The sequence below is a fragment of the Nasonia vitripennis genome, chromosome 1 (genome assembly GCF_009193385.2).
Source record: "Nasonia vitripennis strain AsymCx chromosome 1, Nvit_psr_1.1, whole genome shotgun sequence".
NCBI classification, from domain to species: domain Eukaryota; kingdom Metazoa; phylum Arthropoda; class Insecta; order Hymenoptera; family Pteromalidae; genus Nasonia; species Nasonia vitripennis.
In genome coordinates, this window is record NC_045757.1 from 23,500,256 (window position 1) to 23,513,697 (window position 13,442).

At 45.9% G+C, this 13,442-nt stretch overlaps 1 protein-coding gene across 1 annotated transcript in view; it reads left to right on the plus strand.

Annotated features, from left to right (window-relative positions):
* The window catches only part of LOC100115031 (Krueppel-like factor 7), a 378,332-nt gene that overhangs the window by 20,294 nt on the left and 344,596 nt on the right, over nt 1–13,442 (plus strand). Inside the window, exon 2 of the mRNA XM_008215036.4 lies at nt 9,245–9,679. Within this exon, the coding sequence (XP_008213258.1) occupies nt 9,668–9,679 (12 nt within the window). The 5' untranslated portion in view covers nt 9,245–9,667. The remainder of the gene's footprint in view (nt 1–9,244; nt 9,680–13,442) is intronic.

Consider the following 13,442-nt stretch of genomic DNA (forward strand, 5'->3'; position numbering starts at 1 on the left):
GTCATCGATTCAGATCGGATGTATTATTATTGGGTATTAAAGCTGTAAAAGTATTGAAAACAAGCCTGTGTGATTTATGAGCTGAATGCGGATTCTAATTGTAACATTATCATTTAGAAGGTTTTTTAATCCATGATCGTATCTAATACACAATCGGTTAATTGCCTCTATCGCTGCTGTATGCTTGAATTCCATTACGCGTCTCTGATACGGTAGCGAGCGCCGCAATTAATAATTAAGTACGTGAAAACCATTTCCTCCCATAACTATATCCAAAAGCCGAGTTATACCCTTACAAGCCACAAGCACAACAATCCATCTCAGCAGCGGCAAGTCATGTGTATACGAAAGCAGTGTGTCTGGAGGTGCGAAGATTGCGTTCGCCAATTACACGAGAGAGCTGAGCGCGTGCGCGACTCTCGCGGCTTGAATGTCCGACACAGAACACAAGAGCGATTGCGAAATTATATCGATAAGATCGCGAGCAAAACGTGTCTATGCGTCCCTACACACACACACACACATGCCGCATGCGAAACGAGACTTGATACAATTGTTTCGAAAATCGCGATACCGCGCGGCGTACTCCCCCGCCTCTTCACCCCCCCCCCCCCACTCGGCGAGCGGATCGACGGACACGATTCCTGTTTTACGTTTTTATGAAGTTGTCGCTCGCGCGCTCATTTTTTTCGGTCCCCTCTCTCCCCTCCATCTGTACAAGCGCATTGAAAGGAAATGAGTTTGAGGCAATTAACGGGGCATTATATTCGTCTCTCTGTGTGCTACACACATTGTAAAATACGCGGGCGGATTACTTAATCCCCGGCTCTGTTATATACGACTTAATTGATAAGCGAGCATAGCGTGCTTTTTGCAAGCGGCGGATTGTTTTCGTTAATAAAGCAATTAATTGGAAATACCATGTTAATTTCGCGGCGCGGGAGTGTCTCTCCTTCTGTGTTATACATTGTGTGTCGCGGATTTCTTAACAAAGTATTAGCACTGCGCGCGGCGCGCGAAAAAAATATCGACTGTATGGCGAGAGTTGCGCAACGCTGGTTTCTTTATAATGGATATATAATTGCCCCTGTTATATTAGAGGCGTTCCATACTGCCTCCTTATGGCGGTGGCGCTGTAAAAAAGCAGAGAGTAGGAAAAAACGTATATAGGTATACGAGCGCGTTGATTATACGCGATATAGATCCAGTTTTATGCCTCGAATCATTAGGCTTCGAGCTATATTCGCCGTTTTTTGCTGGTCTCTCTCGCACAATTTCCCGTAAGTAGTTGACAAATGCTAAGCTGCCGCTCGGGGTATTCATTATCGAGCCGAACTATGGGTGTAAATTCAATAAGGCTGGCGATAAAAAAAGTCTCGAAGAATTCCCGCGCCGATTATTCCCTCTCCGCGGCATTAACCCACGCCACAACGCGTAAGAGATGCAAATTCTACGCGTCGACCTTTTACACACGCGCGTCCACGTGTGTATGCGCGTAATCGCGTTATGTCACGCGCTCGTTGTGTCCTGCGCACTATATCATAGCCGCATGAGCAGTGCGTGTCTTGCTGCACATAATACTTTCTATTTCACGCTCGGCGTTCGCGGATTTTCTGAAAATAGAAACCGCTAACGCTCGCCGCCGCGGCCTTGGGGAGGGAACTCGAGCAGTCGCGAGGCTTTTACTCGTCTCTCCCTCCCTATCTTATCTGCGCCTTTTCACGTGCTCTTCTCACACTTCCTGCCGCTCGTCGTCATCGTCGTCGGAGGATTTTCGTCCTTTGAGAAAACACGTGTTTCTGTGCGTACTATTTCCCATAGTAATTGGTTGACATTATTCGCGAACATGCGTCGAATTATACTGCTACGGGGGGCATTAGCGGTCGCGAGGATAATTCGATAATTCCGCCGATTAATCGAACACGGACTCGGCATATGCTCGACGGAGAAAATTGAGAGAGCACAGTGTATACTTACGCGCCGCGTAATTCTTACTTTTAGCCTTATCCGACGCCTTTTTCTCTCTCTCCCTCTTCCCGAAGCCTTGCGCGGGTGATTTGCGATGATGAATTCATTAGGCCAGTTATCCAACGATTCTTTTTTCCCTCCGTGCGCTCGAGGCGCTGGAATAATTGAAAATGAGGCCGGGAGATCGATCCGTCATCGACGTCTCTCGGGCAGCTAGTGCAATTATTATCGGATATCGAAACGGCAAGTGCCATGCGTGGATCATGATGTCTTGGCTTTGATGCAATTTCGCGGGCTTTCGTGCCCGTAATTGCGATTTCGCTTTTTATACGCGCGCACGTGTAATGAACCGTGACACATGACTGCGCCGAGAAGTGACGCGTGTGTGGGTATTTTTTTGTTCGCTTCTATGATCCATGATTGATCAGTGTAATTAACCGCGCGATGGTTAAAAAAAAATGTCCCCTGCTTCGATACAGAAAACGAGAATTCACGCCTCGTCGCCGAAGGAAAGTAAAGAGCGCGTGTAAACCAGAGCACTTAATTGCCGTATTGTTCTGTTATTATGCATTTTTGCCGAGATAAATGCCAGTCGCCGTCGGCCTACATAATAACGAAAGAGAAAGATAGAGATACGCGTACAACACAAGAGAGCTCCTTCGCCGCTCGGTTAATGAGTGCGTTTTGTCATTAGCGGCCGTCCTCGAAAGTCGAAATACTGCTCCGGGGAGTAGTCGAGTGGAATTTCTGCGCGTCTGTTATTGGCGATTTTTGTGCGCGCGCACTTGCGTGATACCTATATACACACTGCTGCCGCAGGATTTTTCCTCTAACGATTGCGAAATCCGCAGCTCTCATACCGCGTGAAACGCACTTTTCTCCTGACTTTGATCCGAAATTAGCTTATCAAACTCCTTTGTAATCCACACCGCGCTGTCGAGTCGAGAGGTGCGGGGAAAGTGCTGCACGTGTCGCACTTTGGCATCGGAAGCCATTGCCGACGCACGAGGGGAAAAGTGATACACTTGCAGCGCGCTCAAAGACCGCAAATTTGCATGTGACGGCCGCTGCAGTCGAGTGAGCGCTCTTTTTCGAGGATCCGAAGTGGGTAGCTCTTTCGAGAGCGAGAGCGATTGACCTATATTTTAAACGCGTGGGTGCAGCAGTAGAATATTCGAAGAAGTTGAAAAATAAATGGGAAATTGAATCGGAAAATGCTCGGTATTTGACGTATAAAGGCGAGGAGCAACAGGTCACTTTCGCTCGGATGTGTAGGTATACGTCGTCGTTCCGCTCCGTGATCACGCCCCACTGAATGCGTGAGCGTCTCCATTCATGAAAGCTGCTCTGCGCTGCTATGTTGTACTGCCACCGACTAGCGCCTAGGTCGTGTGTATATAACACGTGCAGGTGTTACGATGACGTTTTTAAAACTGGTTTTTACCGAGGAATTTGGAAAAATTGTAGGCTGAGGGTTGCCCTACTTTATTTACTTACGATGACGTGTGATGACATCGAATCACTTACCACAGACAACACACACAACGTCCAAATTCTCAAACTCCATAAATACAAGAGGGTTGAAGGTTCGACCCGACTGGCGCATTGGAAAGTCGGGCGTGGAGTGTCTAGCATAACGCGGCTATTTGCTAAACGACTCCTGCTGGGTTTCGCAAGTTCCCAACCGCGGGCGCGCAATGACGTATGCGTTGCGGAGACGGAGTTTCTTGGCGCTTTCCTTCGAGGGCCGACTGCTGCCTTTTTTTCCGCGGCACTGTGAGGTTTACCGCAGAGAGAGTTTCTAGCATTATGAGGGTCTCCGGCTCTCTGCAGTGGAAGTTTCGGCGCGGCTCCTGAAAACTTTCTGCGGGTCGAGGAAAATTTTCGGTAAAAAATATTGGCTTATATTCCGTGCATTGCGTAAGCCTCGTATCTGCGGGGCTACGAGCTAGAGAAAACGCCGGAGCCAGTTCGCTAATTAGGCGTTCCACCGCGGGCCCGGATATTTAAATGGCGAGTGTGTGCGTGTGCTGGAAGATTAATTAAATTACATAAATTTTTAGGTAAACCTGCACAATAGTATAGTGTGCAGCCGGTGACAAAAATCGGAACAATGTACAGCGGCGTTATCCGCACTTTCTTTCGTACACAGCGGTGGTCGTAGCGGCGCGCGAATACTTTAATCCGCGCGTTTGAAAACAGAAATTTCGAAACTCCCCCACCCGCCAAACCAAAAGCACCGCAAAACCGTCTCTCGCACCGCAGCAAATTGCGTACAACCTCACGTTTATAAAGGTTGAGAAGAGAGAAAAAAACGTGGCATCTGAAAGTCCGCGTGAGATCGGCTCGCAGACGCGATTATGGAACGCTGATTCAGGATCGAGAACGATTAGTTAATTGCCGTCCACACCTCGTCCTCCCTCGGGACTCGAATCTCCCGGACGCCGCCACCGCGGCTGTTTCTATCGGGCTTTACTTTCATCGATTCGACGCCGATCGTTAATCGATCGGAGCAGCGTACGGATACCGCGTGTACTCGTGTCTCTCACTCCTCCGGACGCTCGACAATCCAATGGAGCTTGATTATTTCTCTTCCGGCTCTGACGTGTTTGTCCGAGTACTACAGCACCGCTTGGCGGCTTTAATTTGACCGCATCGACTTGTTTGTTATCGTCGGGAATGAAAAAAAAACGTATGGTCGCTTGCATAATAGCCTCGAAAAAACACCGCCTGGCTGGTGCGTCCGTCGGTGCACTTTCCCACATATCGCCCAGAGTTATAAAGCTCAGCGGCGCTATCGCTGATAAAAATCGCGACACACACACACTATTCGCTCGCGGCGTTCTAATTAGAAAGGAGAGAGAGAGATCCTTAATTGGTCAATTGATCCGCGAGAAGCGCGCTCTGCGCTATATACTCCCAGGGACGACAGTTTTACGTTAAGGACGACGACAGGGGAGAGAGAGAGAGAGAGAGAGAGAGAGAGAGAGAGAGAGAGAGAGAGAGAGAGAGAGAGAGAGAGAGAGAGAGAGAGAGATTATCTGATTATCGCTCGCTCGCCGACTAAATATACTCTTTATTTGCTTTGGGTAATTAATCGCTCGCTCGAGTGTCTCTCTTTCGCTCGCGTGAGTCTTTCAAAGCGATCGATCCGAGGGAGAGATATCGCGAGATAGCGCGTGTGTCTCGTTCGATTTCGCGGACATTGACTTTTAAATGAGCGATTCGTGCTTTATTCGCCGCGACGATGAGCCCGAGGTGTCGCGCAAGCGCGAGAGGGACTATCAATTTGTTGCGCGCGGCCTATTACGTGTCGTCGTAGACGATGGGGTGCTGTATGAGTATAGGTGTTGTATATATCTTTTTTTCGCTCCGGCTAATTAAAAAGTTCAGCTCTCGTGACGCAACGCGTAATTAATAGCAAACGAGGTACAAATTTCAGTGAGATATTCCGGAATTTTGACAAACTACTCCGAGCTCTCTCCTCGCGCACGCGCTCGCTCTGATTGATTTCTTGGAAGGAAAAAATCGCGTGAAAACTGCAAAAAGCCGCTTAGACCTAATTCTCCGCAAAATCAGCGCTTGCGTGCGTGAAAAAACGTGGGGAAATAGAAACGTCGCTGCTTTATGTATTCTCGACAACGATCTCTAATGAGCCTCGCTTCTGATCAATAAAACATGCCTGCGAAAAATCTGTAAAAGGAAGCTTTCCGAAAATCGCGTCGTAAACCGGTGTACACCACGGCTATGCTCTGTATAAAATCGATGGAATGCAAGCGAAGGGATAACGCTTCAGAAAAACGACACCTGAGACAGTTCTTCTCGGTACACTCTCTCAGACGACATTCTCGTGCGGGCGACTCAATTAGCGGTGCGTTTGCCTATCCGCGGGCTACGCAGCGCCGATCAATCGCTCGCGCGCGGCCTCGGCCGCTTTGGTAAATTAACGGTTTGTGTAATAAATCTCCGAGCGAGTGAATTGGGCAATATCGCAATTAAAAGTCCGGTCTACGTATACCACACTGCTTTATCATTCGGATTATTTCGCGCCAAAATTTTAACGAAGCCGCACCGCAGTAGCTTATATTTCTGATGCGCATCGGAGACACTGCAGCTTGAGTTGAGAGTGTCGCAAGGGGGACACCCCGCGACGCGAGCGGGGCGATTTCAACTTTGTCCCAAAGATTGAGAGATACGCGCGTGCATATGGCCTACTCGTTCGTTTATTATTCAGCACGACTTTCACGGGCGCGTGCCGTCGCGCGCACACATATATGCATATAAATATTGCGCAACGCGCGTACAGTGGCGGCTATCAGATTATATGCGCCTTATGGGAAAGTACCATTGACGCGATAATGATCTCAGCTCTCTTGATCGCGGTGCATATGCGCGCCCTGTTGCCGCTGTTGAGTCGTGGCAAGTTGGGAGGCTTAAGGACTGATTTTTTTTCGTATGAACGTTATACAGAGGTATTTTTCTGTCGCTGAGGAGGCTGGGCGCGATGGATTATGATGTTTTTGCGTAATTAATCGAGCGGCTCGTGCTGCGGAGGCTATGGTTATTATACGGCGGTGGATTGAATTGTCCCGAGTTCTGCAATTAAGTCGTAAAGCTGATGAAACCGGGGTGGAACAATGCATGCGACGATTCGATCGGGAATTTCGTTTTTTGTATAATAACAGCCTTAAATTAAATTCTATATAGCGATAAGCACCCACTCTCCCGCATGTCAATTTTTATCCACGACATCATTCGATATATCCCCCTCGACGATAAATCGTTCCTCGTGTCGATCGGCGCTTTATCACCTCCTCAAATCTCGTCTACAACGCGCGCAACACACCGCGCTCTCGATAAAACGCTCGAGAGCGCAACGCGCCGAAGAAAAAAAAACTCGTTGCCGATCGCGAAATTTCGACCGCCCGGAAAATCGCTGACGGACGCAGCGTGTGGCGTATACGTATGCACGTGGGTGTACATATAGGCTGCCCGCGGAGAGATTTTTTCGGCGAGTTGCCACACGTGAACTCGCCGGTGCGCAAAACTGGAGCGATTGCAAAATCGCGCGGTGCATGGTCGCAGTGCCGTGGCCGCCTCGCGCTGCAACGCGTTGTTCTTTGCTTGCTCGGCTGTTTTTAGTGCGGCGGACACGAGGGCCGAGTATATGTGTGGCGCGAGAGCGAATTTTTCGTAGTTAGGGAAATTCCGTGTTATATGCGCCGCCGGCTCTCTACTACTGCGGCGGCGGCGTATTTATTAGCGTTGTGCAATGATTTTTCTTGGGGTTTTGCTTTTTCAAACATTTGTTGGCGGTTTACAGGCGTGATACATGCTCCGAGAGCGTATGTTTTTTCTTTGATTTTTAAGTTTTGTTCAGACAGTGTATACCGAGGAGATAAACATTTATTTAGTGAAAAAGCTGACCAGGACTAAATTGATTCAAAAATAACATAAGTATGAAAAATGTATCAAGCTATTTTGTGACAGCTTACTCAATTAATAGGTTCAGCCAGCTTTTTATTTCAATTTTGAAATAATAAACAACGATTCAAATCAACTGATGCAGATACAATTTGCTCATTCAGTTATTTTATGAAGACCCAATACTTCTCAACAATTCACGAGTTATATTTAGAATCATGTGCTGTATGATTCTGTTCATTAACATTAATCTGAATTCAATCTTCTCAAAACGTTTATCAACAACTAATACCCCCGAACAATCCAAGAAAATCACGAATATAATCCAAACGAAAAAACTCACGCTCTTTTTCTCTCTCATTCTCTCTCCGATCCCTATCTTATCTCCACCGCCGTATAAAAATTAAAAAAAGAAAGAGACAGAACAACAATAATCGTCCAACGCCTCCGGTCGTATGACCGCGTCAAGGAGGAAGATGTCCCGCGCGATTGCTCACACGCCATTACGCACGCACACAGCTCCCTGAGCGCAGTGGCAGCAGCATAGCCGGCTCACGATCTCGACGGTCATTAGCGCCAATCGATCGTCCGGCGTGACGGATCGAATGATTTGAATAAAGAGACGTCTCCGTCGACAGATGCAGCACACGCGAGAGTATCCGTACGTATATAGCCGCGCCCATGAGTCGTATTCGAATCATTATCTCCTGGATCGGCTTTCGTTGCAGTCGCTGTGCAGATCTCGTTGAAAAATTAATCGATGCTTCTCGGTGTCTGCGCCTGCGTGACGCAACGAGGCGATGACTCGGGGTTCGGGTGAAGGGTGAGAGATTGTTGAGAAATCAAGAGAGTTATTTATTTTATTTAGTTAACTCAGCTTCCCGAAAAGCTCATCTAATAAGCTAGCAAATATTCCAAATATAATTACCTCAAAGGAGAATCCGGTATATAATGAAAACTTTGATCAATTAAATCAGGTTAACAGTATAAAAAAATCAACTATTCAACACTCAAGCTCCAACTTTGCGCACATCCAGTAAGAGTATTTCCACAGCCCTCTAATAGCAGAAAATCGCATCGCGTACAAATTTTCAATGGATAATCCTAATCCCTCGATCGCTTACCGTATTACGGTTGTGTAACCGGCTTCGTTTCGGTTTACACACATTCGCTCTTGCGCGCTCGCGCGCGATGTGTCTCATTACTACACTTTACTCGCGCGATACACACTGCAGCGCGCGGGCAAATAATTCAAACCTTTCGAGCGCGCACAATAATCGTGCCTCTCGTTACTTATGAGTCTCTCTCCTCTGCGTTCGCACGTATCATACACTCGATACCCTGATCCCCAGCATTTCATTAAATTCGCATTAGACGCGCGAGCGCGTGCGTCGAAAAAGGAAATACACCGCCGAGGCGCAATTCTGTTCCCGAATAATAAATACGCAAACGTGTGCACTTGCTGCTTACGTACGCGAGAGATGTCGTCGTATTAAGGTCGCGCGTCTCGGTGTTGTTTTTTCTCTTCTCGTTTGTTTCTGGGGGGACTGCTTTCCGCGGGCTCGCGCCGCGTAGACACTCGGCAGCAGCTCCGCCTAATTGCTGAGTCGCGAGTTGTCGGCCGCGATTACGAAATGCAGCTCCGCGCGCGATTTGCTTCATTCATGGGAATGTATATACACACACACACACACATAGGACTTGCGAGAAACTTTGTCGATTTGAGAACGACAAGTGCTGTGTAATGCCGCCGACACTTGTGGGGCGGGTGATTTGCTTTATGGGGCTTGTTCGACGATTTAAATTTCAACGAATGTTGAGACTGACGATTGTGATGGCGTTTCTGTTGCAGGTGCCGAGAGAGCCGAGAACGGGCCAGTATTCATGCCAGTATGCTAATCCTGATTAGCCAGTAGATTAAACGAAGAAGACAGTAGTGTTAGTGTAGCCCCACAGCCAGTATAGTATATAGTAGCTATATTCACGTAGGTAGTAGCGACAAACGAACATAATCCCCATCAGCATAATCGATATATTCAGCAAAGACGGAGCAGCGAAGAGGACGAAAGTGTGCAAGCGAGTGCGCGAGGGAGGGAGATTTTAGGCTTGTGATCGCGGTGGAAGAAGATAAAGAGCGACGGCGAAGGTGTCCGCAGAGATTCAGCAGCAGCGCGAGGAGGCGAGCTGCAGCGCCGGCGGAGGCGCTCGGGCGAGGAGGCGCTGGCTGGACACGACGCTGAATTACATCGGGAGCGCCAACCTGCAATCAAGGTTCATGGTTTTCATGGTGAGTCTTGAATTTTCAGTTTTCCCAATTTTTTCGCTTGCCGCGTATCGAACCCTCGGAAAATATGTGAGTTAATTTCTTATTGATCGACTTCGTAAACTGTGTGTTCATGTGTTACCTAACCTCAAAAATGGTTTAGATCATAAATAAGAAATCATTCTACTTGCACCCTGGTAGAAGAATTAGCTTAGGTGTTAGCTTGCCTAATAAGAATAACCTTATTTCTTTCGTTAAAAAAAAAACATAATTTTTAACCAATTTTAAACTTATAATGAGTTAATATGCGCGTCGAATGCGATCATAACCTATATAAAGTGCATTGCGAAGAGACAATAAATAAGAACTCCGTAAATGTTTATGGAAATAAATCCAGTTTTGCTACTCGGGGATTTTTGCGGTTGCAGAACACGATATTCGTGACTACAACGCTCTCCTAGGTACCTGGTGCCCAAGGTGGACAGTATCACGTCGTCTCCTGGAGTTTTGTGGGAATTTGAAACATAATTAGACAAAACTCGTTACTCGGGGATTTTTGCGGTCGCAGAACACGAATATCGTGACGGCAACGTTCCTTGAGGTACCTGGTACCCAGGGTGGATAGTATCAACGTCGTCTCCTGGAGCTTTGTAGGAATATGATAGTAATTAAGTGAAATACGTTACTCAGGGATTTATGGGGCCACTGAGCATGGGTATGGTGTTATACCTAAGATAATCCCAGGAGACGACGTTGATACTGCCTACCCTGAGCACAAGGTACCTCGGAGAGCGTTGCCGTCACGATATTCGTATTCAACGACCTCGAAAATCCTCAAGTATCGAGTTTCGACTAATTGTGTTTCAAATTCTAACTAAACTCCAGGAGACGACATTGATACTGTCTACCCTGGGCATCAGGTACTTCTGAGAGTATTGCTGTCGCGATATTCGTGTTCGATGACCCCAAATACCCCTGAGTAACAAAAACGGAATTTCTTCCATCAATATTTACCGAGTTTTTTTTTTGCTTCGTTGCATTATTATCTACATTTGAGGTTACGTATCTCTTCTTTAAAAACAATATGGGTTAAAATTACCTAATTCTTGTGTAAAAACGATGTCACTGTTAACCAATTATAACCCAATATACTTGGCTTAAAATTGGTTGCGATTTCTACCAGGGCACATAGCTTCAAAATGCAGCATTCTGCGGTCACTATTATAATAATTTATATTAGCCAAGTATTATTTTTGTGTGATTATGCATGATTTTTGCAAATAACGAAAACTATGATGGCAATGTCAGTAAGGTGACCGTCGCTTTCAGATACATGCGTAAAATGAATCCCAAGGCGAAGCCGAGGGCGTGATAATGCATGCCAGGGCATCCAATATTCTGACTGCGTGTCTTATACTATTTTTCTTTATTCCCGGTCGAAAGTATACATTCAATAAATAATATTGATTACTACTACTACTACATCATAACAAACAATCATCAATGTTATTTCTGATGGTTCGAAGAATATTGAAGGTAAACAATGTAAACTACGACGCTTTTTTCTTTGCATTATCGGACATTTTAAGTTAAATTCTCTGAATAAGATATGCTTAGCGCCCCGAAATAGCTTAAAATTTATACGCATTTTAGCAATTTCAAAAACAGTTGAAGTATAATCAACAAATGACGCAAAACCATAACCACCGAACTTTGAGAGAACAATTTTTTTTTTCATCGAGAATTTCAATTATGCTAATATCTCTTGCCCGACAGCATGAATAATAAAACTCTTGCACCTATCCCGAAGCGCGGGCTACTATAAAAAATAAAAAGACCCTCGATGCATAAATTCATTCAAATGTATGCGACTCACAAAAACTACAGGATCCCGTACGCCGCGAGAAACGAGAAGCCGCGGGAACCGATGCGTATCTCGCCGCTGAGAAAAATAAAATTAGTCTCCTGCTCTCTCCTGACACTCTCACCTTCGATAATAAAATCCGACAAACCCACATCTCTCCTTAACCCGCTCCACCCGATTATATATCGCGAGCATTAACGAGTCCCGCTGTATATCACGATATCGCGCGGATGCGACCATTGCGCCACTGTGATCACACACGCGCATACGTATATGTAATAAAAATTGCGTGCGATGCGCAATTAGCTTGGAATTTACGGGGCTGTATATTCGAATTCGGATATTGCGCGGCCATCGGTTCATTAATTCGCTTCTTCTGCGAATGAGAGAGACTCGTATGGTATTTAATATGGGCTGATGCGAGAATCGATTCTGCTTAGCGGGAATTTTGGCGGATCGAATGGGCAGAGGTTGAAAAAGCGAAAGAGATAAGCAAGGAGAGGGTGCAATCGATGATTTTTCTTCTCTAGTATTTCGAACGTTGATGTCGATTAGTTTTTGTGAATCCGTTACGACGACAGCGATACCATAAACAATTAAATACTCGTTACAATTAATCCCTCGACGTACCGGACTCCCGCACAAGAGAAACGAACCGGAGAATCAGCTTACATAGCGGCGCGGCATCGGTTGAAGAAACTCACTACGGGAATTAAATACGCGTGTATCACCTGAGCGCGCGCGCGCGCGAGATCGCCCCCGGTAGTTCGCATTTTTCTCCTTCGACAGGGGACAGGGCACCGCAACTCGTTCCCATTTATTAATCGACCGTTTACGCGCGCGTGCGAGCGTGTTACGTCGTTAAGCTCCTCGCGCTCATTTGTCCCGATCTCTCTCGCGGGCGTAAATATCGCCCCTTAATCGAATATTGTTTCGGCTCTCGTCTGCCCGCGTGTGCGCAGTGCGGCGGTTAGATTTATTTCGTTTGTTAAGTGCGATGGATTTATCTCGATGGCTATCGGTGAGCTGAAAAATTCGGCTTTGCTCATTGGAGAGTATTACAATCGGAATATTATTGATAGGGGGTATTAATTTTGCCGCGCGGAGAGAATATGCGTATTATTTGCCGAGCTGCGGAAGTCATTTATTTTAAAAAATATAATGCGATGCCGGGCTCTTATTATATTAAGCTTATCGTGTGTGCGATTGCAATACGTTGAAATAAAAGTACAAGATTTAATCTATTTAATCACGTTGAAATGATGGTTACTCCTTGCCATTACGATTCTTGGTTGAACTCATCAATTGTGAGCCAGATTGAAATTCTGTCGAGAGGTACATTCCGCTAAAAGTCAGAAAGACTTAGAATACAAGAGACGTTGAAGGGTTATGATAAAGTTGCAAATATTTAAAAAGGTACGCGCTTTAATTCGATTTTGCTTCCTCCCAGATGAAGCTTTGTAACGGTAAAATTTTCAGTTTCGCTGAAACTTCATAAGAACGTATTTGGAGGTGTTTGGAGTGTAAATTACACTTTTTTAGAAAATGTCCGTTCGTCTGTGTGTATGTGTGTGTATGTGTGTGTGTTGGTATGTATACCATCATAATTCTGGAACTAAGCGACCGATCGTAATAAAATTCGACATGCATATATCGTCGCTCCTAACAAAGACTAGTACATTTGCATTTATCGCAGCGAAGACTGCTACTTTTGCATTTTTCGCGTCAAAGAAAATTACGCTCTCTTGCGTCAAAGACTAGTACATTTCGCACTCCCGCGGCGAAAACTAATAAATTTTGCATTCCCACGGCACAACCTAGTATATTTGGTTTTCCAGCATACTAACAATTTTTTTAATTTTCCAGTTTTAAATATTTTTTAAATTTGTGAAATTTTCCAATATCACCAAAATTTTAGAAATT